Here is a 27,033-nt window from a genome sequence, read left to right on the forward strand (position 1 = left end):
AAAAAACCAAATTGAACCACATTTTTTAACATCGAAAAACAAAATTTCGGTTTGGATTCATACCAATGATAACCCTCGATGAATAGATGGTTAAAGAGAGTATCTTAAGATTACTTAAACAAAAACAAAAAGATTATTTAAATATATTTTAGTATTGTAGACACAGCCATAAATATCAAATTTACCAAAAAATTGCAACGGTTCATAAAATAAATCAAAAGTTCTAATGGTTCATCAAATAAACAAAATTTGCTGTGGTATAATTAAAAGGTTGCAACAATTCATTTAAATATATTTTAGTTATTTAAAACTAATAGATACTATTTGATGAAGTGTTTATCCAAGTGATGTGATCTTAAATATTAACTATACCAATGTTGTAATGGTTCAATTAAAGGGCTAAAATATATTTTTAATATATTAAAATTATAATTTATGAAGATGTATACCTAGAGATTGAAGATAATTAAATATTACAATGATTAACAAAATATATCAATACAAATATAAAGAAAATTTGAAACAATGGTGAAAAGTTATTTATATATAGATTTCTAAAGATGTGAACATTTGAATAGACATAACTGTTTGTAAAAGACAAAACTCTATATTCAAAAGACGTAACTTTTTAGAGAGACGCAACTGTAAATTTTTTTTTGTCAAAAATATAAAATAAAGAAAATTTGAATACAATGATGAGAAGTCACTTATATATAATAAAGATGTGAACATTTGAATAGACACAACTTTTTGTAAGAGACACAACTCTACATTTAACAGACGCAACATTTTACAGAGATGCAACCGTTGAAATTTTCTGTCAAAAAATATATATATATATATATATATATATATATTACGAAAAGGTACGTCATTTCTAACAAATTCTCTTTTAACTAATACAAATATAAAGAAAATTTGAATACAATGATGAGAAGTTTTTTATATAAAAATTTCTAAAGATGTGAACATTTGAACATACACAACGGTCATAAAAGACAAAACTCTATATTCAACAGACGCAACTTTTTAGAGAGGCGCAACTATAAAAATTTTCTGTCAAAAATATAAAATAAAGAAAATTTGAATACAATGATGAGAAATCACTTATATATAATAAAGATGTGAACATTTGAATAGACACAATTGTTTGTAAGAGACACAACTATATATTTAACAGACACAATTTTTTACAGAGTCGCAACTGTTGAAATTTTCTGTCAAAATATATATATATATATATATATATATATATATATATATATATATTTTACGAAAAAGTACGACGAAGAATCGCAACTGTTGTTGGTATTTATTCAGATTGTTATTATTATATAGATTGGGCCAAAATCCCAAAAAAAAACTTGAGCTGGCTAGGTTATGTTCAAACAAAAAAAAAGCCATCTAAAATCTACAAACAAAAAACGAAAGGCAGAGATGGCTAGAGATGTTCTCTATGTTACCACTAGTCGATCTTGGAACTTCCAAAATTATGTTCTTTGGATGGCTAGATGTTCACCAGTTAACTTATCTCTTACGATCTTCCAATCACTTTAGATTCCAAAAATGCATCTTAGCTCTAGCTATTTCAATGTGGTCTCAAATCACTTAGATTTCCAAAAATGCATTGCATGACAAATTATCATGTCAAAAATGCATTTCACCACACGACATTAGAGTTATTTATATACTCCAAGGCACCAAGAGCAAGACGTTGGGCCTAGTTAACCTGGGCCTCCCAAATGGAGAGTGTTGTCGAAGACCCAAGTTCAGAGGTATACAGTATACCGTATACTTGTAAAAATTAATTAACAGAATTAAACACCATAATCCCTAATAATAATCTCAAATCCCAAATTAAAATAAATAAACCCTTGCCTCCGCCATATCACAAAAGCTCCGTCACATGTCTCAGACTCGCCGCCAGTATCATCGCCAAGTCTTAAACTCACTCCATCGAATTCGAAAATTGAGCGAACTTCCCGGCGAAATTTTCTGATTAGGGGTTTCGTAACCGAATCCATCCGCCGGAATCTGAGATGGCTGAGGATAATAAAAAGAAGAAGAAGAGTGATGACGTTAGGGTTGATCCTGGAGGAACCGTTGAAGAAGTAGTTTCCGAGCACAGTTCTACGAAGAAGGAGAAGAAGAACAAGAAGAAAAATCGAGAGATTAAGGATGATTCTGCTGGAGAAGATGGGGAGCGTGAAAGTGAGAAATTGGGTGAAGACGCTCTTGTTAAGAAGATCAAATCGAAAAAGCAAGTGATTGATTCTGAAGCTGAGGATGGTGTGGAGAAGAAGAAGAAGAAGAAGAAGAAGAAGAAGAAGAAGAAGAAGAAGAAGAAGAGTAAGAAAGAATCTGGGAGTGATGTGTTAGGAAACAGTGAAAGCTCCAAAGTTTGTGTTAAGAGAAAGCGGGAGGATTGTGATTTGGGAGCTGAAGAATACACAGACAAGGAGGTGAAGAGGAAGAGCAAGAAGAAGAAACCAAGTGTTGATTCAGAGACGAGCTTGAACTCTACAAATGATGCCAAGAGAAGTTTCATGGAGGCAAACACAAGTGTGGATCCAGAGGATGATAACAAGGACTCTACGAAACTTGCAAAGAAGGATAGGAAGAAGAAGGAGAAACAACAAATTGTGGATTCTGAAGTTGAAGATAACAAGTTGATCAACTCTACTAATGATGCAAGAAAGAAAAGCAAGGAGAAAGACGCAAAGAAGATACAAAATGTGGATTCAGAGGCCGAGGAAAACGACTTGAACTCTGCGAAAGATGCAAAGAAGAAAAGGAAGAAGAAGAAGAAGCAAAGTGACGTTTCAGAGGCTGAAGAAAACAACAATGATGGCAAAGATGCAAAGAAGAAAAGGAAGAAGAAGCAAAGTGAAGTTTCAGAGGCTGAAGAAAACAACAATGATGCAAAGAAGAAAAGGAAGAAGAAGAAGCAAGAGCGTGGTCAGGGTGATAAAGATGTGACCACACCATCAAGTAAAAGCACAAAAAGGGTGACATTTTCTGACCAAGTGGAGTTTTTCCCTGCTGAGGACGAAGAATCGGAGGAAGATGAAGCAGAGGTTAAGCTGGTGAGAGGTAAGCGATTTACAAAAGAAGAAGATGAGTTAGTAAAGAAGGCTGTATTAGAATACGTTGATAACCATGCTTTAGGAGATGATGGGGTAAAGATGGTTATGGAATGCAAGTCACACAAACAACTTAAAGGCTGTTGGAAAGAAATTGCATCTGCTTTACCTTGGAGGGCATATGATAGTGTTTATCATCGTGCACATACTATATTTGAAGAAGGATCCAAGGGTGTATGGACGCAGGAGGATTTGGAACTCGTTATAGAGTTTCAAAAGAAACATGGGAATGATTGGAGAACACTTGCAGATGCGTTGGGTAAAGACAGGAAGCATGTGAAAGATGCTTGGAGGAGAATAAGATTGGCATCCAAGAAGAAAGGTCATTGGACGAGGGAGGAGTATCAAAATCTCTTTGATCTTGTGAACAAAGACATCAGGATGAAAGCGTTCCAAGAAAAGCACTCAAAACATGGTATGCTCAAAGACAACATCCCTTGGATGGCTATAAGCGACGTACTTGGAACACGAGACCACGTGACTTGCTGCACTAAATGGTATGATCAGTTGACATCACCAATGGTAGCAAAGGGAACATGGGCTAACGTAGATGACTATAGACTCCTGGAAGAGCTTTTGAAATTGGATGCTGCTTGTATCGACGATGTGGATTGGGATTATCTTTTGGAGAATCGAGATGGGGAAGCTTGTAGAAAACGGTGGAACCAGATGGTCCTTCATATTGGTATACCGAAATCGAAAACATTTTTAGAACAAGTTGAGATTTTGTCTGAAAGGTATCGTCCTGACATAGCTGAGGACAGAGAGGATTTTGACAACAGACCATATGATCCTGAAGATTAAGTCTGGAACCATACATTAGATGTTTTCTTGGTACTTCTGTTTTGTTTGATAAAATGTATTGGTACTTTCTCTGTGTTCGCGGATAGAAACTCTGAGAATGCATTTGATTTTAGCATCTCCAAGACCGAAGAACTTATTGAAGCAAGTCCAGGCTAAGCTAAGCTAAGCCTCAGATACTACTTGACGAGGCATTTTTAAGTTGGCTTGTATTTGATGAATGCTAATAGTGTTTTGCTACGTTATTAACACACTATGCTTCGGTCTCTTCCTAACACTTTGTAGAGTTTGTAGCAAACAAGATTGATCTATGGCACATACAGTGCCTTTTCCACTACTAGAAGCTGACCAAATAGAGAACACTAAAGAACAAAGGTAGCGAAACAACGAGATATGTTTTGCTTATAGAAATGGTGAATGAGTATTGAGTAATTTTAAAAGAGATTGTAGTCAATAAAGGATTCTACCAATGTGAACTTAGTTATTCCAAGGATTACATCAATCAAAAATCGCAAAGAGATAAAGATTGTAGAGTCACACTTGTGATTAAATCAACTCACACTTATAATCAAGTCAACCGAATAGGCAATGTAGCAAAAACCACGTCGATATATATTACAAACAGAGGCAAAACGTATCCACCCATCTTAACAGACTATGAACCATCTTCAGATTCTCAGCGAGCTTCGTATTGAACAACTGCAAGATAATCAAACGACCATATAGATTAGCCGGAAACAAGATCACAACATGTACATTTTGAACAAGAAAACCAACTGATTAACAATCCAAATACAAAAGGCGTAGACCGGAATGTATTTAACAAAGGTACAAACTCAAGGTAAATTGGAAAACAACCAGATCCCTATATCATATGTTTTGAGACAAACATCTGAAAACGTTCCATCAGTATCATAAACTAAGAACAAGAACAAACAAAGATGGGTCAAAGAAACCTAAAAAAGTTACAAAACAAAAGGAGGATCAAGGATTAGTTACCTCTACGGGTACGCTTCTTGTAGAGGATACGGTACCCACACTCTCTGCATTGGATGACATCCCCAGACTTCAAAGTGTTCTCTTGTCCACAATCTGATACAAAAAAAGAAGTTTAAGCCAAATTACAAAACAAAAATAAACCTTTTTTACATACAAAATATCAGAGATCTTCCTATGAATTTTGGGTTTTCATTGTATATGTCTGAAGCTGTTTGGGAGAAGCTTGATTTTTAAGCAAAAGCAAAAGCTCCTCCTCAAAAAACCTTAAGTCACATAAGATCAAAACAATACAGGAAAGTATTGATGATCAGATTGATTTATGCCTCCTAACTAAGCCAGAATATGAAATCTCCTAATAGATTAGGATTCATAAGGCTACTCAAAAGAGGCATATCCAACGAAGAGTGTCTGGTCTCTTTACGGTTCACAAATTTAGCATTTAAATTCACAAAGCTACAAGTCTTTTTACAAGGAAAAAAGCAAAACAGTAACAAATTTCAAAGCTTTTCCCTTCAAGTTCAAAGCAAGATGTTTCAATGACAAATTTGAGTCTAAGCTTACCTCCGCAGACGTAAGTAACCGGTTCGGGCAGTGCTGGTTGTTGATCCATGGTATTGAAGCGAATCTATTCAACAAAAGAAACAGTACCCAGAAATTAGAATCAATTTTAGCGACCAGACAAAACTTCTCAGTTCAGGATTGATTTCGTACTTACCCTAGGGTTTTGTTGTTGACGATGTTGATGATTTTGACGAAGAGACGAGGAGCAAGGGACATTTATTATACTTGTATAAGGTTCTCGACATTAAAGCCCATATAAAGTTGGGCCGATGGGCTTATCAAATGCCGGTCAACGTTGACTCTTTTTTTAAACTCTAGTTTAGTTTGTGATTTGTCTAGCAACAATATACACAAGAAAGTCTAGGATGGTCCAAAGTACATACAGATGGGTGGATTGATTCTTAAGATTGAAAGAATCGCGGATGGGATAGTCCAGATTCCATCGCCACAGATCAATCCTGAAGCTACTGCACCCGAGTAATCATCTGCGTCTTTCTTATTCATCCGTTCCCATACAAACATAATCACAGTCCCTATGAACATGTCGATGGTGAAGTACGCTCCTATGTAGAACGGACCAGCCATAGCCATTGGAAGTGGTATGAACTTAGAGATCTTCAGCGGTGTGATTTCTCTTACTAGATTAACAGCCAGAGCAGCGATGAAGAATCCGCAACAAAGAGCCAAACAATGCTTAGGCAGTTTTGCAAAGCCTTCTATCCCTAGAATAGCCATTTCGCGGTAGATGACAGCGTAAGGTGCTTTGTAGACACCATCAGGATCACCGATATCAAAAGCAGTCCAAAACAGCCAGAACGTGATAGGAGTGATTATGCAACCCATAGCTGTACCTAAAAGCTGAGTTACAAACATGGATTTTGCAGACGACAATGTGAGGTAACCTGTTTTAAAGTCCTGCATGAGATCAGCTGCAGTTGAGACGATTGACATCATAAGACCACATGCTGCTAAACCGGCAATGACTCCACCTTTACTACCTACGATTGAAGCGATGATGAAAAGACCAGTCTTTCCGTAGGTTGAAGGCATGCTCATATCCGTTAGCCCTGCTCCATATGAGTTGCAAAAAGCAAGAGCCGGGGCAACCATGTATGTACAGAGGACTAAGTACCATTTCAGTGGTGGGAATATCAACGGAACTGTAGCGGTTGAAACGGCTGCCAGACCCATATAACCAGAAACCGCAAACCCTAGGGGTATACGGTCCTTGAGAAATACGTCATCTCTTTTCTTCTTCTCCAGCAGTAACTTCGAGGTCTCATTCGTACCTAAGATGTCGGTAAAGAGAGGTAGGTGGTGTTGTTTGGAGTTTGTGTTGCCGAACTCTTTCACAGTGACAACAATGATCTTAATGAGGTTGTAGAGACCGTCACCAAGGATGATAGCAGTGGGAATAAAGACCTATATAAGTTCGGTAATGATATGAAAAAGAATCAGTAACCACTGCAGAGAGAGTATACCAAATGAAACTGATCAACTCTGTTCTCCCCTTTTTGAACTCTGTGATTTGTTTATTATACCTTATAGCCATAGAGACCTTTGAAGTCGTTGGCCTCAAGGTCAGCTGGATACCAGTCGCCAGCATGCTGTGATATAAATGGCCAGAGAAAACCCCAAGAAATGATTGCACCGAGAAGAACAGAACAGTTCACCAAATGGGGACAGATCATACCACATCCAATAAAAGTAGGACTGAAATCAAAGTAAAACCTGCGCACCAGAAAAATCATTGAATCATTTGCAATAGATTATTGTTAAACTGTACTATAGAGTAACTATGAACTTACGTGTACTTGAACAGCGTCAAACCAAGAGTGGGAAAGTGATCAAACCCACAGGCACCACCAATACCACTGAAGAACCACTTGAAGCAACTCCAAACTAAGCTAAGGCTCAGGTACTTCCCAAGACATTTAACTTGGTTTCTGAAGTAAATAACATTGGAGATGAGAATATTTAATGAAACTCAATTAAGCTATGTTCTGCAGGGAGATGATGAGATTGAAAAGTTGAATCTTTGACAAATTTACCCTGCAAGCTCTGCTCCAGTGTTGTTGTGGAAACTGTTAATCAACATTGCTGTAGCGGTTCCACTGGGATACGTAAGCTTGTAGTCCAAAATCATCACCTGTGAGTGAGATACTACTGAATAAGGATCAAGATATCAAACAATAGTGTTCTCTTAGCTTAATATTGGTTCTCTTACCTTGCGAAGTGGAACGAGACTGAAGAGACCGAGGAAGCTAACAACAAATAAAAAGCCAGTCATCCACCACAATCCAGGATTTATAACATCTTCAGGATTGTTTCCAGGATAATCAGCACCAATGAGCTTATACGTTCTATCATCCATAGCTATCAAATACGAACCAAACCCTCCTGAACAAAAAAAAAAAACAAGAATTCAAGAAACAGCTCTAAAACCAAAAAACCCATTTCCAAGCTAAAGCAATGTTGATTCTTAGTACCGCTGTAAGCAAGGCCGTAGCAGGAGACAACGCAAGTCTGAATAACAGTGTTCTCTTGCTTAGTAAAAGGTTTAGGTGAAAACCCTAATTTAGACAAGAAGCCAGTCCACGACTTGACGAAGAAGAAGCCGAGAAGACCAGCAGCTACGTTTAGCGAAGGAATGATTCCGATTGTTAGATTGAGCTTATGGGTTATGATACAGAACAATGTCCCCAACAGGGCACTAGCGACCAAGCCTCGGATCGTGATCTGGTCCTTCCACTCGGGGACATCTTCATCATCGTCATCCAGATTCGTGGCTTGTAACAACAATGTCTCTGTTATCTCCGTTGACTTTGTAATCTCCGTCTCCATAACTACAAAAAAAAAACTACTTCCTTTCTCGAGTATTTTCCGGCAGGTTTCACCGGCAAATTACATAAATCTGATTTTTTTTTTTTTTTTTGTTTTTTTTCCATGTGATCGATTACTCCGACAAGAACACACATACCATTGGCGAAGGAAATGGTGGCAGTTGACTAAATTGCGGTTATAAAACTTTATGATTGACTAAGACGTTTCATTGGTTAAATTATCGAATAAGAAAACAACATGTGTCCAAAAGTGACGCTGTAATTTTTCGGTCTTCACATATAGACCACAGTGCTCATCATTTTTGTGCACATGCATCAGAGCCAGAGGAATATAAGTGAGATACAAAATCACAATTGGCTAATAATGTTGTTGTTCCTTAAACCATCTATTGACTAGTTGTCTAGTTCTCTGGTTGTTTTCTTAAGGAATCCATTTGAATTCTGAATTGTGGATTTAGCTTACCCAAATTAGGGTGGCGTCTCAACACCTTGATCTTCTCCGAATATCGGTTTTCTAGATCCCGGATATTGAAACACCGGCGTAGATCAAGGTGCTCCAAGTTAAGACAGTTGTCAAGATTGGCGTATAAGCCGATGTCTGAAAGTCCGTTCCAAAGAAGCTGGAGGTGGCGTAGTTCGGTCATGCTCTCGGCAATTGCTAGGGCATCAACATCATCACTGTTAGAGCGCCAGTAAGAGCCCCAGTAACACAAGCAGTTTAGCTTCAATGACTTTAGCCGTGAACAAGAATGACCTATAGCTTTCAAATCCAGTCTTGACCACATAATTGAGACCTCGAGCTCTTCAAGCCGTGGAAGTTTTCCAACTGCGTTCACAAGTCCCTCTTTCGACATTCCATAGTACATTGCAAGTCCAAAGCTTCTCAGATTGCTTGCTCTGCAAATACATATATTGCTTATGAAGTTTAATCATAATTCATAAACTAAACATTAATATAAAACTCACTAGGGGCTGTTATTGGAGAGATGATTTCTAAATCCATATGGAATTGTAAATCCATAATGTAGATTTTGAAATCCAAAAACAAATCATTAAATGAATAACATGTGATTTTAAAAAGTATTTGTAAATCATAGAACCAATAACACATAATTTTGATAAGTATTTTAAAATCAATGATTGAATAATACATGTCTTAGTCTTAAGAATCTCAAATACTCCCTCTGTTTCACAAAGAGTGTCATTTTGACATATCTTCTTTGTTACAAAAAGTGAGTTGATTGATTTTGTTTGAATTTTATGATTTTGCTGATTGTTAAACATTTTTAATGATTGAATAATACATTACTTAGTCTTAACAAGCACAACGTCTATTAAGAACTTATATAAAAATCACATTTAGTAGTTATTATCTTTAAAAATGTTTTTGAATTTTTTTTTTCTCAACCAAACATTAATTAAAAGGAAACTCCAAAATTGAATCTCAAGGAAAAACAGATATATCCTTCTCGTGAAGGACCGAGTTTTCAATACATTCTCAAAATCAATTATATATGAGAAAAAAATACTTTTTTTAGTGTCATTTGTAGATTTTGTCATTTTCTTTAAAATATCTTCAAATTGCTATTTTCTTATATTATAAAACACAATTCTACACATTATATTTGCTTGATTTAGCTCTAATATTTTTAGGGTATAGTATTTGTTATTAAGTATGTATTTTATTTTAAAAAAACTCTAATATTAAGTTTTTAAGTGGTAAAAAACTCAAATATTAAGTTTGTTTGAGCCAATCTTGTTCCTCTATTGTCAAAAAAAAAAAAAGTGGTGAAAAATGGCAAATTTGAAATATTTTATAGAAATGGCAAATTTAAAAATTGCTGAACCAAAAATAGCATTTTGAACAATAATTCCTACATTCTCATACTTCACTACTCCTAAATCATTACTATCCACACTACTCCTACTACTTATCCAGAACAATGAATCGTTTAGATTGTGACCACTGACCAGAATATTAAATTCTAAGGATGATTACTTCTTCTCCTAATTAATCATTGCAAAGGATGCATATATTTTTACGAGAATTATGAGACTGTGACCAGAATATTAAATTATATAAGGATGAATGGATGCTTACTTTTTTTTTTTTTTTTTTTGTTAAAGAATGGATGATTACTTATTCTCCTAATTAATCATTGCAAAGGATGCATATATTTTACGAGAATTATGAGAGTGTACAATGTGAGATCAAAGAACTGCTAACGTTACTTGTAAAAGTAAAACCCATATATCATGTTAACGTGAAAGCCATAGAATCGAAGATCTAATATAAGGAAAGAAACAAGAAAGAGAAAAGAGAACCTGTCGGCAATGTAGTTGAGGAGTTCAACGGTGCCAAAAGCCCCAATCTTGATTTCGACCAAATCGCCTTTGCTGCGATCAACGGCTTTACTGCACATCTTCTCGAGGTCGCGAACACAAAATCCTCGGCTTCCAACGTTTTGCATGTCGATTTTGCGCCACATAGAAGGGTCTTTAGTGACGCGTCTCCACGGTTTGCAAACTTTCTGAGCGTTTTCAAGTATCTCAACCACGTCAAGCCGGAGCAGAATCGAAGAGAGTAAGTCCGGTTGAAGCTCAGCCCAGTTGATGGGTTTCTCGTTAACCTTCAAGAAGGAAGCCATTTCTGAAAAGATAGAGACTCTCAAATCAAAGGAGTGAAACAAAGAAGAAGATTATAACCAAAAAAAAAAAAAAAAACAAAGAAGATACGTAGTGAAGTTGGATTTTGGACCTTTCGACTTCTTCGCAAATTTAAATGTAGTAGACAGTTGTCATTTGTTATATACAGTATTTATTATGATTATGTTTACGATACCAATTTGTTTCCACGTACACTAATACTGAAGAGTATTCATTATGATTATGTTTACGATAACAATTTCCTTACCAAAATTTTTTTTTATACAATAACAATTTCGGACCTTTCTGTTTCCAGTACACTAAAATACTGAAATAGTAGTAATCATTATGGCTATGTTTACGATAAAAGAGCTATGATAAATATATCTAACCGTGAATTACATATTTAAAGTTGATTAAAAAATTTCCATTACTAATTTAACTATTTTTGTGTAAAAAAAAAAACAGTTTGTTAGTTATCGAAGAAAAGACATATATAAGCATAACTGTTTGTAAAAAAAACACAATTATAAAAACAAAAAATTGTGATGAAAATATGCAAATAAACTATACTTAAAAAACACAACTCTACAATTAACATAAACAACTAAGACCATGGGCAATGGAGTAACCCATATGGGTTACTCCCAAATAAATTAATCATATAATTAATATTAAACTAATTTAAGCAACCCAATAAGAACTTAAACCAAAATCATCTTCCACTAGAGAAACCTATAAATCATAAAACTGAAACTGTTTTGCAAGTTGAAAAAAATTACGTGCTCATTCTCTCAATACTTGCAGTAATCATAAAAAAAAAAAAATACAGACATTCAAATCCTAAACAATGGCATATAAAACATATGATGTGTAAGCCTTGAGGATTGAGACATACATATCGAGAATCAGTTGATGTAGGGAACTTGAGTTCTCTCGCGTAGCTTGAACTTGAATGAATTTACCTTGTGGAGAGAAAAGCTGGCAGAGCCTACTTCGATGGTTAAGTCACTCGTAACGTCCGAGACAGGCCTGGAAATAAGAAGTCAGCAACAACAATATATAAAAAGAAGAGATGCATAACTCAAGATTATAATACTAGACAAAGAAAGCAGAGAGGATGTTTTAGCAATCCGATATTATTGCCAAGACCTGCAAATATGTTCCCATTCCTACAATAAGTCATGCTTCTATCGATAATATCAAAAGAAGAAGGTCTTTCAAATATCTTCTAAGCCATACCGAGCACAAGAATCAATCACACCTTTATAGCGTCAGCTCTAGGAAAGATATCAGAATCCATAATGATAGTAAATTAGAGAAGTGAAAAAATCGAGCCAGAAAATCCAAACATATGATTTAGTTCACCAAACCTATTATAATATGTTTCATGAAAGGAAAGATGTCTTAAGTAAGTGACAGGAAACAATGAAACTCTCAATTAACATCCTAAACTGAAACATGATCAGATAACAGAGAACTTACATTTACCCAAAAAGTTCAAGAACTCATCTTTTTGGTTTGATTCCCCTTGATTACTATTAAGTTACTTCACCAAATTACATAATGAAACAAGCTAAAGGTAGCAGCCTAACATATTAACAACCGCTAGAAACCTACACAGAAGAATTAGAGAGAGTCTCAGAAACTTACATGTTTGCAAGGTATACCAAAATTCTTGAGTCTAAGCGTACGAGTCACAAGCAGTTTCGAAAGATCACCAATTTCAGTTTCAAGTTTTGCAATGTGAGTCTCAACTCCTCCGCCAATCCCACTCAAGAACTCAGGTATCCCAACCTTCACTACAAAATATGATAACAACAAGCAATCAAATCCCACAAGCCTTCAAATCCCAACCAGATGAAATAATATAACATCCCACCATAGTGTCCAGCATAAGAAGCATGTGAATCCATCCCAGCTGAAGAATGGAGAATCCGAAAACGAGAAATTGTTTATGGGGATTTTGAATTCATTACCTGACCGATCCGAAATTGGTGATGGATAAACCAATAGAGTCGAAGAAACCTCCACTGTTATTTGGATCGTTAGAAGCCATCAATCACCACCGCTGATTACAGAAACAACGGAGTATTAGATCGATCAGCGACGGAGAAGACGAAGAAGCCGGTTCACCGTTTCGTCGAGAGAGGAAAGAAGAAAATGAGAAAAAAAAAATCTGTCTTTTATATTTTATCGAAACCCAACCAGAGTACCGTGTCTTCACCGTTCCTTCCGATACTTCCCAGAGTAACTGATAGGGAATTTTGTTAAGTATGCCACATTGGCTTATAAATTTTTCAATTCTACCAAAAAGATAAAACCTTTTTCAATGTACCAAAATCGTCTAGTTAAAAAGACTAAATTAACCTCTCTTTGTTGTGTCAATGGAATTGATAAAATATTCACAAAATATTTTATGTCTTATTTTATTGTGTTTCATAATGTGAGACAGCAGAGGAGAGAGAGGAGAGCTCGGCGGTGAAAGGACAAAAGCGTTTGCTTGGTATTTAATGCATACTGTAGTTGGCGTGTGATTTATTGTGGACAAAAGAATGGGTCAGTTTTGACTTCTGTATTAGAAGAGGAAAAAGAGAGGTGAAGGACAAGAGTTAGATGAAAGAGAATTTGTAACGTGTTGGTGGGGAGACCGTGGACGAAAGTTTTTTGTTGTTTCCGCAGTTAATGTTGTGGGCAAGGAATAATCTCAACTGAAGATTCTTTCTTTGAGGTATGTTCTAGATGCATTTATTGTCCTCGTAGACTATAAAAGTAAATTATTTCGAATTTATTTGGCTTACCTGTTGTTGTATGTTTAGGAAATGGAAGAAAGTGTGTGTGTAATCGTCGGTGAATGGTGCTTTAATACGACCGGTGTATGGAAATTTGTACCAAAACTTGGTGAGTTAGCAAGGTGTGTAACGTATGATAGCGGGACAACGTTGAATGAGTTGGAAAGTAGACTCGCCAAAGCTTTCAGTGTTTGTGGACAGGAAACTTCAATGAGTCTTAGTTTTTGTAGTAGAGAAGAGATGGGGGTGATGAGTCAAGGTAAAATGCCTCCAGTGGGTATCAAGTCTGACAGTGAGTGGAGACAGTTCAAAGAGTTGAAAGCTGAAATTGGAAGCCTGTATCTCTATTTAACGTTGAAGGAGGTTGTATTTGATGAGGGTTTCTCTGATGATTTTTTGGTGGCATATGTCGAGCAGATGGAGGCTGTTCATAAAGCTAGGATGTCCGCCAGTGAGAAGGGAGTTGAGGACATACCGTTGTGGAATCGTAGGACGGAAAGTAATGTGGACAAGGGAGTTTTGTTGTCCACCATAACGGGGAAACGTAATTCTGTTGAGGACATGGGAGTCCAGGATGTGGAGAACATATCGGTGGGGAGGAAGAGGAAGATAGACGACCGTGGCGATGTGTACAAGTTGTCAGTGGACAGAAATTCAGGTAAACGTCCTTCTGAGTATCAGTTGTCCTCTGAAGATGCTATGAATTGTAATGCTAACGTTGTGGACGAGATTGATGAAGACATAAGTTTGTCCACCATGTTAGAAGAAGGGGGAATCTTGTAGTAGGGGAAAGTCTAGAGTACAATTACGATGAGTGGACAGAAAGAATTAATGAAGAGTACCCTCCAGACTGGGATCCATTCGCAGGAAACGAGGTGAGGCTTATTGAAGTTGGTGAGACTTCTCGAGTAGTAGACGAAAACCTTATTGAAGTTGGTGAGACTTCCGCGTTAGTTCTACATGGTGATGGTAATTTGGTAGAAAACGAGGTTAGGACTTCGTTGGGTGGTATTGAATTTGGTGAGACTTCTCGAGCAGGAGAGGAACACGTTAATGGAGCAATATTGTCTGAAAATGAGGAGCAACTGCGTTCTGCGTTAGTTCTACATGGTGATATTAATTTGGTAGAAGCACCTGTCATTGATGAGTCTGATCCTTTGTTGTTGAATGACGCACCGCCATGCCCGGATAATCTGCGAGGTTTACCTAGCCATGAAAGGAACATGGATTTGAAAAGAGCATGTGAGCTGCCTGAGATGGTTTTGTCTGAGTTGAATGTAACAATCTCTTACATGAAGGCATGGAATGCGAAGGAATTGGCAGTAAATGCAACACGTGGAACATAAGAAGGAAGCTATGAGTTTCTAGCCACGTATCTACACCTTGTAAAGTCTACAAACCCTGGAACCATAACAGATATTGAGACAACAATTGACAAAAAGGGCAAAACATTGTTTAAATATCTATTCTTTGCATTTGGGGCATGCATTGATGGATATAAATTTCTGAGGAAGGTTATAGTGATAGATGGGACAGCGATGAAAGGCAAGTACAAAGGGTGTTTGGTAGCAGCTAGTGGGCAAGATGGGAATATGCAGATTTATCCATTGGCATTTGGAGTAGTTGAAGTGGAGAAAGATGTTCAGGAAGCGAATAGAGGGAGGACATGTTTGTTTGTTATGAGTCGTAGTTATTGGTTAGTGACATGCAGTTTAAATAGATGTTCATATTAGGGTTTCAAGCGTCATTAAATATACTATCTAATTTACAGATTTCTGGTTGGGAGGACTTTAATGTTAATTTGCGGTCATAATGGTAACTTTGTGGTTGGTAAAATTCAATTTAATTCACATTACCTATTGAGTTAGGAAGATTTCTAGTAGACATGGACAGTGATTTAGTCCTCCTTTAGAAGGTGGTTATTGTAGAGTTGTCCACCTTGATTAGGTGTTTGACAGAAATTAGAGACCTTTGTAAAAAGGTAGTAGACTAAATGTTTATGTCCAATGATTTTTGTCCATAGTTTTATTTATAGTGGTAGACAGGCTGTATGATTTTGATCGTTGCTTATAGTGGTAGGAAATGTTTGTGTTGTTATTCGAGTTTATATTAGGGAGCGAATAGATGTTTATATTAGGGTTTCAGCTATTAATTTACTAGTTTGTAGTTGGGAAGTCTTTAATGTTTGGTTGATGCGATAATGTTAACTTTAGGAAGATTTCTTAGTGGACATGCAAAATGATTTAGTCCATAGAAATTTTTATAGTGGTGGACAAGATCTATGGTTGTAATCGTTTGTTTGTATCCAAATGGAAAAAGGAGAGAGTAATAAAAGTCTACGACATAGTCGAAGATGAGTTCAGTAGGAGAGCAGAGTAGTTCAATGATAGAATAAAGAAGTTCATAGCGAAAGTAAACAAAGACCATATAATTAAAGAGGAACAACAAATTCCTGGAAGACATCGACAGCGTAAGTCATTCGTATGTCGTCAACCATCTCGTCAGTGATGCTATCCAAACCCAACCCTTGGCCGTGCAGTTTAATGTACTTGACAGTTAGTGGACCACAGTCACCAGTACGCTCATTCTGATAGACATCCACCAATCTCTCATAAGTGAAGGACGTAGGAAACAGATACTCAGATAATTCTGAGTTCACAAGGTTTTTAATGATGATAGGTAACATCTCCATAATGGGTTTCATGAGTCGTGGCAACTTTGACTCGGCGTGGTTAATGATAAGCGGGTCAAGAATAAGGACTTTGCCTTCTTTTAGCTTGATTGCAAGAGCAACCCAATGTCGCTTACCCCAGTTCATCGGTACGTAGACGGTATCCACATCGATGAACCAAGCAAGATTAGACCCACGGCTCGGCACTTGTCCACTTACGTAGTTCCAAATGATACTGTTCCATTGGAATGTAGACTTCTTCTTATGTTTCTTGTATCGGGTATGGTCAGTGCTGAGCATGTGAGTAAACCAAGTGTCGAGGATTGCAACTCTAAAATCTCTGAAATATGGCCCCATGGACCTCCACAACAAGCTTAGCATTGCTTCCATGTGCTTCATAACAATTAAAGACGACATAATTTAGTCGACAGCTTCAAAATAATGTTACAATAGTAATTGAGGGGGTGGACAATTACATACCGGTGTTTGGACCCAATTTTGGGGTGAGTACAATTCTTGAAAGAATGTACGCTTCATGCTGTGGCCATCAATCACATACTCTCTGTATTGCAAAGAAAGAGGTTTAAAATGATAGTAATTACTTGTGATAAAAGGTGGCGTGAGATAATGAATTTGTACAGAAGCTTACTTGTGTCGATAAGCAGAGATTGTGGATAGAAACTTTTTGCGAAGGGAACTTTTAACAACACGGAAGGGGGCGTTGACAGGTTTAGCTCGGTCAACTCGTCGAGAAGGCTTTTTCTTAGATGAAGAACATTGGCCAAATCTCTTAGGCTTGGTTCTTGGTCTTTTCGAAGGGAGTAGAGGGAGGTCGTCTACCAAATATGTAGATGCTCTTTTCTTGGATGGGGTTGGCATATCTCCCTGTAATAGAATTCAAAGGTATAATGAAATACACAATGTGATGAATAACGATAAATGATTTCTGAGAATACCATACCTCTTCTTCTTCATCGTCGTTGTTTTCCTCTTCGTTATCTTCCACATTTACATACTCTTTAACCTCAATGTTATCCTCCTCGTTAACCTCCTCGTTATCCTCCTCGTTATCCTCCACATTGTCAACTTCATTGTCGTCCTCGTTATCATCCACGTTATCCTCTTCCTTATAGACCTCATTATCCTCCACCCAATCGTCCTTCTGGTTTTCCTGGCCGTCGTTGTTGCCATCCTTGTCCTCGCCCTGATCATCGTCGCTGGTTGGGTTTGAGCTTTAGATTTCTTCGGCTTCGGATGTGGTATGGCTGGTTTGTCCTTTGAGAAAGCACATGTAATCAATGGCAAATGTCGAAGCCCCCCAATCCAGTCCTCCTTCTTAAAGACGTGACCATCTTTCAGTTTTTTCATTATTAATTCAACGCGGGTATCCTCTTCTTCTTCACCATGCCAAGAGTAATCTTGAAGGCATTCTGGTTCTTCGCTGTGCAAGATACTCTCTACTTGAAGCTGCATGAGGAAAAGAATTATTAGGGTCGACGAAATATAAATATGAATAAAAATGGTATACCAAAAAAACTTAGCATTGACTTACATTAGGATCATTCTCTGTCTCGAGAATGTTTGAATTATGAAAGAGTTTAAGTTGAGTGAGATGCAGCACTGAAGGATCGGTGAATGTTAACTCGTCGTCTCCATCAGGAAGGATTCTCGACAGGAGTGGAATTGCATGAAAAAAAGTAGCTGAAATGACAAAGTGAATCCGTGAGTTGCGGTGTGGGATTGAGATAGTTGGTCAGTAAGCGCACGTGCAGTAGGAACAACGTCACCAAGTGTAACCCTCTCCAAAGTCCTATTGAAAGAAAGCCTCCCCCATGGATATTTGACAAATGCATCTAGATTTTCCACCAATTTTACAACTTTACTGGATGCTTTGACAACCGATGAATTGCATATGAGTATTCCATCCACAATCACTACCAGGCACAGTCTTAGCCTCCGGTCTCCATCCATCTGGCGAGAAATTGGCAACTTCTTGTCCTCTTTCAAGATGTCTACAGTTTCCCGGATTGTGTAATTTTGATTTGGCCCAATAAGTCTGTGGAAGAAATCACCATCGGATATATGAGCAGCGTCAGAAGCATCATCTTCTGATGAAGGGAGTGGATCACAATTAAGCCCTGTCAAAATACCAAACTCCCGCAACGAAAACCGGATTGGATGTCCACCATAAACAAACCACATCTCATGTTTCTTCCGAGTGACGAGGCAGCGACAAAGGAATTGGTGGACAAGCTTGCCGGATAGGGAACTCTTACGAACAGGAAGTTTCAAGAGGCGACCAAAACATGAATCTTCCAACCACTTTAACTGAGTGGACCCATCTAGCGCTTCTACAATGTCGAGTAGATACTCAGGCTTCAAATACGAATTAATACGCCCTCTAACAGGATAGCGATCTGTTGCAAAGAGACGACGAGGAAGTTGTCCACCTTGTGCAGATGGTCCATTGAGAGTCGAACCCGAATGTGAATCAAGCTGTTGTTTCTCCTTCGTGTTGGAATCATCTATCTGCTGTTTCTCATTCGTGTTGGAATCATCTTTATCCTGAAACAAAGATGCACATCCCCGATCTTGAATATCACCAGATTTGGATGGACAATCACCCATATCAACACGGTCGTCCCTGTGTAGACAAATGATCTAATTTTCAGAAATTGTCCACAGAAAAACAACATGGGAGAAGGGAACAAATCTTACGGATTGTTTTGTACATCATATTCTGGAATGAGTATAAAGGTGGGGGTAGGTCCAGGTCCGACAAGAATTGGGTTGTCTGTGCCGACCGCTGCTAAGTTCATACCCACATTGTTGACGGGACCAGTGTTTTCGCTGTGTACAGGAAATATAAAATTTTGGTCAGACAAAATTAAACGAAATGTACACTAAATCTCGGAATTTATATCAGACAAACGAAACAGATCTACGAACAAAAAAAGGAACTTACAGAATATTGGCGCCATTAGAGTATACAGGATCAGTATTCTGACTTTCTGGTATGAGGTTGAAGTTGGGCGTTGGTCCGATAGTTGGGTTGTCCACCTCCATGGCGACTAAGTTGGTTGCGAAATCATTGAAGGGACGACTGTTTCTGTTAAACCTTTTGTGGAAAAAAACAGGCAGAGTTGCGGTAAAGAGAATTTGTTATGGACGATTTGTTTGGGTTAAGAAAAATCCTTTATAATAATTAGGGTTAACGATGAGAGGTGAACTTACAGATTATTGGGGGCAACGAGATCTAGCTGCTGGAAATTCGGGTGGAGCGAGGTTGATTCGTCTCTTTGATCCATTGTAGAGTTTCAAATTTGCATGAAGAAAAAGTGAGAGAAAAATAACAGTTACAAATGATGAAGATAAAGATACTCTTTTATTTGGAAAGAAGAAAGAGATAGTAATTGGTCAATTATACAGCTTTAACTTGAAATTAGAATACTGTGTCGGGTATATGAAAAGACCCGACAGAAGACTCTTACGACATCCCTTTTTTATTAGTAAAAAAACAAATAACACTTTTCAAATCATTTTTAATGGAAACAAAATGGAGGCTATTATGGTCTTTTGACTGGGCCGCAATTGGTACATCCGGAAAGGTATTGGCAATATGGTAGATTGGAATAGATTGAGTTTCCAATGTGGCATAACTCTTAAAATTTTCTAACTGATATGCTCAAATTGTAATAATACTCTAGGGGTCGAATCTAGAGAGACTCTATTTCACATATTAGACTTATTATTCTTTTAATTATGCTAAATCAAAATATTAAATTAAAGACAATTCAAAACATAATTTAAAAGTGTTGTAAATTCATAGGATCGAAGAGCTAGGCCTAGGGAATTTCTCAGGAATTTATGGGATATTAAATCAATCAAATAATTAGGATTCAAGCAATTTAAAATCAGATCTAGAACTCTAAACACTTCTGTAAAATAAATCAGTTCTCAATGCAAATATTATCTAAATTTAAAACCAGAAAATACAAATCTCTTTGCAAAATTCTAAGTTAAAAATCAGCTTTAAGAACATGTTTAGATAAGTTCACAGAATTATTAATCCAAATCTCTTTGTAAGAAACAATTCTGCTCATCAATGGTTTAATCAGGAAAACAATTATATTCTCATATCAATTTATTTCCCTAAGATAACAATTCTAGGTGATCAATCAAGAATTATTGTGATGAACAACCAAGGATGAAGATCATATAAGATTAAGAACCCTAAAAATCTCAGATCTAATAAATCATAAAAACCCTATGAAAAACCCTAAACCTAACAAGCAAATTACTCAGACATGATTAATAAAGCACAAAACATCTTTCTGAATAATAAGCAATTGATATTAAGAAGTAAGGAAAGGAGTTCAAGAATCTTCTCTCTACAGATGAAATCAGATTTGTCTCTCCCTAGCTCTCAATATATCTTCTGGTTGCAGAGATAAACTTCGGTCTAAACAATGACCAATAAAATCTTATAAATACTCTAAAACACGTCTTGGGCCTTAATTGCAAATAAAGAAAACTTGGGCTTATTTTGTAATTCTTCTAAAGCTTGTGAGACAACTTCCGTTTGTCTTTGTGGCACCTGCATCAATTGATACTGATGTTGCATCGGTCAATGCAAAGTCTTGATCAACATCTCCAAGCTTCGTTGATCAGCCTTCGTGCTTTGATTATTCTCCAAATCATCCTCTTTTAGCTCCTTTATGTTCCATCCGTGCCAATGAGTACCTAAACCTATAAAGACTAAAAAACCACCTAGAAAACAAATCAAAAGACTCAAAAATCACACTTATACCATGGTTAAAAACCACAAAAACCATGATATATCAACTCCCCCAGACTTAGCTTTTGCTTGCCCTCAAGCAAAAACAGAAACTTAAACCTGTGAAAGAGGTTTGAAAACATGGAATTTACCCAACTGCAGGAAACTGTTTTTCACACTCTTCATCGCCTTGATCTTCAGAATTTACTTCATATACTTTGTCATTTGAAAAGTATCAACATTCCTTACTCAAATCCCACAATCTTCTGGAATCTCTTCTCACCATTGTCATCTCATTAAGTAAATTAAAGCAAGTACAGGTGAGTTCTTACCTTGGGTGTATTCATCAGTGGCATATGGATTCTCTTCAGGCCAAGACATTCTTCTTACATCTCCTTTCCTCTCCCTTTTCTCACTTCAATTTTTTTTTTTTTTTTTTTTTTTTTTTTTTTTTAATCAAAGGTGTAAGCGAATACCGGGGTCATCGGTGAAACAAGGGTTTTATCTAGGTTCTACTTATGCAATGAATGTATGATGACATGCAAACAAAGACATAAGCAGAGATGATTAGGTGGAAGAGGTTTCAATACTCTTATGCAGTTGTAGTATAAGAGATGTCAATCCATAAAGAGTGATTATGCAAGCAGTCAAGATGTGATCAATGCATTCAAGTTAAGCCAAATATCAAGTTGATTTGTTTCTAACAACCTAATGACAATATTGAAAAGCAATGAACTAAGGCAACTTAAGACAATACTAATGCTGAATTAAACTGTAGAACAAGTGTAATAAACAATACTAAGCAGAATTGACTAATAAGTAGAAGAAAACAAGAACAGAACAATGCATAAACAAGAAAGTAATCTGGAGCTCGACCTAGGACTCGGTCGAGTGCATGGTCGAGTGGGTGGTCGAGTTGACAAGCGAATGAACAGAACCAAAACAGAGCATCAACAAAACAGAGCAGGACGAAAGTAAAGCAAAAGACTAACGATTAAACAGGGTTCCAACAGGTAAATCAATAGATAAGAAAGGTCCTAAGGATGGATTCATGGGCTGGATTCAAGCTATGATTATCTAGAACTGGTCAACAAACCTCAATCAAACATGAGCTATCTCTAGACAATGATCTTCTAATACAAGTTAATCCAATCTCTTGGCAATAACAATCAAGCTAAGATACTCCCAATCTAGCTCTCACTAGCAAAGATCATATAAAAGCAGGCATTAAACAACAGATCATTATAGTCAAAAATCAACAAAACATCTAATCTCTTAGCATGCTTCATGATAATCTCTAGATCTAGCCTTATCTAACAACTTAGACATTGGTGTGATGCTAAGATGCTTAAGATCTAACCTTACCTTCTCATATATAAGATTAGCATAGAGAATATCTAGCCTAGAAGAGTTCTATAACAATCAAGCTTGACCAATCTAAACAACCACAACCATTATCCAGCCTAACCCATCCTTAAGATCTAAGCAAACTACTAAGAATCACAAAACATGATGAATAAAATCATAAACCCAGAAAATATTGAAACTTGCATTATTAGAAAGATGAAACAGAGATCTACAATATTGATGAAGAAATGAAACTCGAAATCTTAATATCTTGAAAGTTATGAAACCAACAAAATACAAGAATCTAGTTTTCTCTCTTAAACAAGTACAAGATCTAATATAAAAAGGTGCAAAAGAAATAAATCTAAAAAAGGTAAAAACTAGGTTTAGAGAATATCTAAAAAGCTGCACACTTTGGTGGCTGCAGGTACAAGGGCTTTATATAGGAGAGGAGGTGGAAGCCCTAAAAATACAAAAAGTCAAAGTAGTCAACGGCTCGGTCAACTCGACCAGTGCTCGGTCGAGTGGCTGGTCGAGCTGGCTTCCCTCGTGCATCCTCCACTCGGTCGAGTCCTCCTCAGCACACGGTCGAGTGTCTGGTCGAGTGTGCGGTCGAGTTGGACTCCGGACCTTGTTGTTTCAGCCTTAACTCTCTTGTTTCCTCCTCATGATTGCTTCACACCTTCTTAGCATTGCTTCCATGCTCCTTAGGCCCCAAAATCACCTGTTTATGCATGAAAAGATGCAAATGCAATGCAACTAAACTCTAATGCATAATTAGTCCTAAAGCTACACAATAGTGGCCTAAATGGATAGCAAAAGATGCAAAAGATGTGAATAAACTAAAGGAAAACAAGGTAACATATATGAACATCAACACCCCCAAACTTAGTCTTTGCTTGCCCTCAAACAAATAATCTAGACATAAGAAGGTAGGTGAGGGTTGAAAGTGGGATCTCAGCTCCTAAAGCTTGAAAATAGACTATCTAGAATCAATGTCCAAGTTACTAGTATTATGATGCAAGTTGAATGAGCTATACTTAAAGACTTTAGACAAGCATATCACAACCTTCATTGATTTGAGCCTTAGACATCCACATGCATTCAAATCAACCATTTCCTTTAACTTTCATTAATCAAGAACATGAATCAATCTTATGCAATGCCTAAACTCATTTGGCTTGGAAATAAAGGCTTTGAGACAATGATGGTCTCTTTTTAGAGTAGGGCTTATCAATATCAAGGTTCTCTCATGAAAATGGATTGAGCTTTAGAAGAATGCTAAAGGTAAGAACACCTAGACACATACAAGAATAAAACCTTGTCTACCCAAAGGCACCCAAAGTGTTTATCCTAGCAATCTAAACCCAAATGATCCTAGTGCTACCCTTTGCTTCTTCTTTTCTCTTTAACCCTTTTCTCTTTTGGTTTTCAAGTCTTAGGAGATGCTTCTTATTGAACTTTCTAGTGGGATGGGGGATTCTTACTTGTTTGCTATGGTTCTCTTTTCTTCTTATTCTTAAGACATATAAGCATTTTGCTAGACTTTTCTTTTCTTTCTTTTCTTTTCTTTAACTAGAACCAACCTCAACAATCTTATACTTCCCATCCTTTCACTAGACTTTGCTTAAACTCATTCTCCTTTAAAAGACTCTACCCTTTTCTTTCTCTTTTTTTCTTTTCTTTTCATTTCTTTTTTTTTTTCAAACAACCAAGTCCAAAACCCAACAAGTAACCACCTAGTCCTATCTAGTTTGAAAAATGCAAACTAGAACTACACAAGGTCTTACTCTTGTCAGTTCAAACCTAACACTTTCTACCAAGCTCAATCCTAAAAATAGGCCTCACACTCACAAGAATAAACATGGCTTGAAAGAAGGATAGGTTAAGGGGTAGGAGAACTGATCTTAATGATTTAATCAGCTACTTGGATCAACAAGAGTGGTAAAAAGGAGAAAGATGATCCAAGTATGTATATGGTATCCATGAGTTTAAAGCAATGCACACATTGATAATTGAAAGTCAATATTAGGTTCTTATAAATAGGAAATGGCATCAAATCACAACATGCTTCAATTTAGACCAAATGCAATGCAGGAATTCAAGACTTGGTTCAATCTTATGCTTCTAACTACTCAACTAGCATCAAAGTACTATTAACTTGGGCATTGATCCTAGTCTAGTGAATAAGCAAGCTAACAAGGTTAAACTCATCATAGATCCCTAATGCAAATACTAAACAATCCTATATGAAACATGCTAAACAAGATCCTAATATGCAATGCAAACTACATGAACACTTTTTTTTTGTAAAGATTTTTTTCAAAATTTTTCAAAATTTTAGGGTTTTTCTATGCCTTAGATGCTATGCAAATACTAATATGATGATGCTAAAAATTTGAAATAAGAACACAAAACACAACATCAAATACTATCTCAAACCCTCCCCCAAACTTAAATCACACAGTCTCTTGTGTGAAAGAAATTTGATTGAGGATTCAAGATTAAACAACTAAACATTATATGAAATGCAATGATATTTACAAGTGAAGGTGATAGTGGTACCTTAGGGATTGTGGAAGAAGTTGTCCACATCCTCCTGCATGCTGTCATAGGAGTAGTTGGGGTCTTGTTGATGACTTGTGGAAGGAGAATGGGGCAGCTTGACGACGGCGATCGACCGTGACTCGGTCGAGTGCATGTCCGAGTGGGGGGGGGGTCGAGCTGGACCGCGAGTGCTAAAATTCTGAGCTTGCTGCTGGTAGAACTGCTGGTAGAGAGCTGGATCCATGAAGTATTGAGGTGGGATGGGAGGGTAACCTGGGTATCCTGGATATGCAGCTGGAGGTGGGAAGCCATATGGTGATCTTGGTTGGAACTCGGCCGAGTGCATCTGGGGTGCTCGGTCGAGTGGGTGCTCGAGTGACCCGGTCGAGTGCCTTGAAAACTGTTGTTCTCGGGTACTTGAGCTCTTCTTCCTCTGATTTGGCTCGTACATTGAAGCTCTAGCTGGTTCCACATGATTCGCAACTCTTGTAAGTGCTCTAGTTGAGCTACTTCTCCTCAATGGGCTTGAATGGCTTGGAGATGAGTTTCTACTCTTCAGCTCAGCAATCTCCTTCTTTAGTCCCTTGATGGACTTAGCCATGTTGGTCACCTTCTTCTTCAGCTTGTCAAACCTCTTCCCATGCCACTTGCTCCATTTTTGCAAAAGAGTCAACCTCTTGGAAGTCTCTCTCACTCCTCTACTATCCCTTGGATTGGGCTCATAATCCTCAAAGTAGAACTGCTCCTCCCCATCAGCCACTTGTGCATTCCTAGCTTCCTCAACTCTAGGTTGAACTACTCCATCAAATAAGTGCTCCTCAGCTGGCCAAAAGTCAATGTTGGCTCCTTCTTGAATGGTGGTGAGCTCTTGGTTAGACAAAATTAATTGCTTTTTCCCAAGTGTTGGAAGCTCAAAATTGAAGATGAGGTTCCCATGATGCATCTCCTTGGCTAGGATGAGAGTGGAGGTGAGGTAGCTTGAGTCAATCCATCTTGGTGAAACTCTTTCTCCTCTAAGTGGGACCTTGGCAGCTTGAAGGATTGGAGTGATGATGCCTCCAATGGTTAGTGCTCCTCTTGATCCTTTGTTCTCCAACTTGCCTACCCAACTCCTCAAGTAGATCATATGGTCAATGAGCACCATTGCTAGATCAGTCTCCACAGTGCTCCCAAGGATGATGGTACCATTTCTTGCTTGAAAGATGATTCCATTGAGAGCCAAGTCAATCATCTTTAGCTCCCCCTCATTGATATTTCCAGCTTCCTTCCTAGCAAAGAAAGTGTTTGCTAAGGCCTTGTGGAAGTACCTTAGGACTGGGCTCCTTATCCTTGAGCTCTTGGAGTTGGAGGATGAGTAAAGTTTGTTGTCCCCAATGGTCTCCCATACAGCATTGAGTTCTTCTCTTGGAACCATCAAACTCCTATTGCTCCCAACTTCAAAACCAAACACATTGGCTATCTTCTTCATGGAAAGCTCATACTTCTTCCCCTTGATTGTGAAAGCAATATGACCAGCTCCAAGCTCAGCATCCTTCCTTGCATATGTAGCCATCTTGACAGTGGCTAGGAACTCACAACTTTCCTCTTTGTAACCCTCCATGCAAATCCCCATGAATTTGGTTAGGTTGCCCTTCTCAAAAAGATACTCCACATCCTCCTCAATGGCTAGCTTCTCCATGGTCTCCTTATGAGGATATCTAGTCCCCAAGAACTCCATCCTCATAAAAGCATCATAAAGCTGCCTCTTTGTCAATCCACAAGACTCAGCTTCTCCATCATCAACTAACTTATCTTCTTCACTCTCTTCCTCACTTTCTTCTTCACTCTCCTCTTCACTTTCCTCTTGTTCAACTTCAACTGCTGGCCTCTTCCCATTGGCTTTGTGTCTCCTCATGAATTCATTAAG

General features: G+C 37.4%; 3 protein-coding genes, 1 non-coding gene and 1 pseudogene across 5 annotated transcripts; 1 reads left to right on the forward strand and 4 right to left on the reverse strand.

Moving 5' to 3' along the window:
* Positions 1–1,829: 1,829 nt before the first annotated feature.
* Positions 1,830–4,200, forward strand: LOC104732697 (uncharacterized). Its single transcript, XM_087478321.1, has one exon. It carries the CDS (start codon positions 2,040–2,042, stop codon positions 3,945–3,947), a length of 1,908 nt encoding a protein of 635 aa, XP_087334447.1. The 5' UTR covers positions 1,830–2,039; the 3' UTR covers positions 3,948–4,200.
* Positions 4,201–4,388: 188 nt separating this feature from the next.
* Positions 4,389–6,419, reverse strand: LOC109128196 (DNA-directed RNA polymerases II, IV and V subunit 12). Its single transcript, XM_019234166.2, has 4 exons — positions 5,659–6,419; positions 5,505–5,568; positions 4,944–5,036; positions 4,389–4,643 (listed from the first exon to the last, which is right to left on the reverse strand). Exons 2-4 carry the CDS (start codon positions 5,551–5,553, stop codon positions 4,621–4,623), a joined length of 165 nt encoding a protein of 54 aa, XP_019089711.1. The 5' UTR covers positions 5,554–5,568; positions 5,659–6,419; the 3' UTR covers positions 4,389–4,620.
* Positions 5,140–5,284, reverse strand: LOC147933280 (small nucleolar RNA U19). The gene has a single exon (XR_015576699.1). It is a non-coding gene; the product is annotated as a small nucleolar RNA U19 (small nucleolar RNA).
* Positions 5,788–8,525, reverse strand: LOC104732698 (putative metal-nicotianamine transporter YSL4). Its single transcript, XM_010452276.3, has 6 exons — positions 7,994–8,525; positions 7,732–7,904; positions 7,556–7,653; positions 7,313–7,450; positions 7,046–7,235; positions 5,788–6,926 (listed from the first exon to the last, which is right to left on the reverse strand). Exons 1-6 carry the CDS (start codon positions 8,346–8,348, stop codon positions 5,865–5,867), a joined length of 2,016 nt encoding a protein of 671 aa, XP_010450578.2. The 5' UTR covers positions 8,349–8,525; the 3' UTR covers positions 5,788–5,864.
* Positions 8,526–8,748: 223 nt separating this feature from the next.
* LOC104733906 (F-box protein SKIP19 pseudogene) lies at positions 8,749–11,016 on the reverse strand (annotated as a pseudogene). The gene is made up of 2 exons (XR_015573744.1): positions 10,673–11,016; positions 8,749–9,244 (listed from the first exon to the last, which is right to left on the reverse strand). The product of XR_015573744.1 is annotated as an F-box protein SKIP19 pseudogene (transcript).
* Positions 11,017–27,033: the final 16,017 nt, after the last annotated feature.

This window comes from Camelina sativa, chromosome 12 (genome assembly GCF_030686135.1).
Source record: "Camelina sativa cultivar CO46 ecotype springtype chromosome 12, ASM3068613v1".
Taxonomy (NCBI): domain Eukaryota; kingdom Viridiplantae; phylum Streptophyta; class Magnoliopsida; order Brassicales; family Brassicaceae; genus Camelina; species Camelina sativa.

What these genes read in the sequence shown, in the direction of transcription:
- LOC104732697 (XM_087478321.1), top strand. Translation starts at nt 2,040, where the DNA reads ATGGCTGAGGATAATAAAAAGAAGAAGAAGAGTGATGACGTTAGGGTT.
- LOC109128196 (XM_019234166.2), bottom strand. Translation starts at nt 5,553, where the DNA reads ATGGATCAACAACCAGCACTGCCCGAACCGGTTACTTACGTCTGCGGA. An exon ending in GGTTACTTACGTCTGCGGAG is followed by an intron (nt 5,037 to 5,504) that starts GTAAGCTTAGAC and finishes TTTTTGTATCAG; the next exon opens with ATTGTGGACAAGAGAACACT. An exon ending in CAAGAAGCGTACCCGTAGAG is followed by an intron (nt 4,644 to 4,943) that starts GTAACTAATCCT and finishes ATTATCTTGCAG; the next exon opens with TTGTTCAATACGAAGCTCGC.
- LOC104732698 (XM_010452276.3), bottom strand. Translation starts at nt 8,348, where the DNA reads ATGGAGACGGAGATTACAAAGTCAACGGAGATAACAGAGACATTGTTG. An exon ending in GTCTCGTTCCACTTCGCAAG is followed by an intron (nt 7,654 to 7,731) that starts GTAAGAGAACCA and finishes TCTCACTCACAG; the next exon opens with GTGATGATTTTGGACTACAA. An exon ending in TTGACGCTGTTCAAGTACAC is followed by an intron (nt 7,236 to 7,312) that starts GTAAGTTCATAG and finishes TCTGGTGCGCAG; the next exon opens with GTTTTACTTTGATTTCAGTC.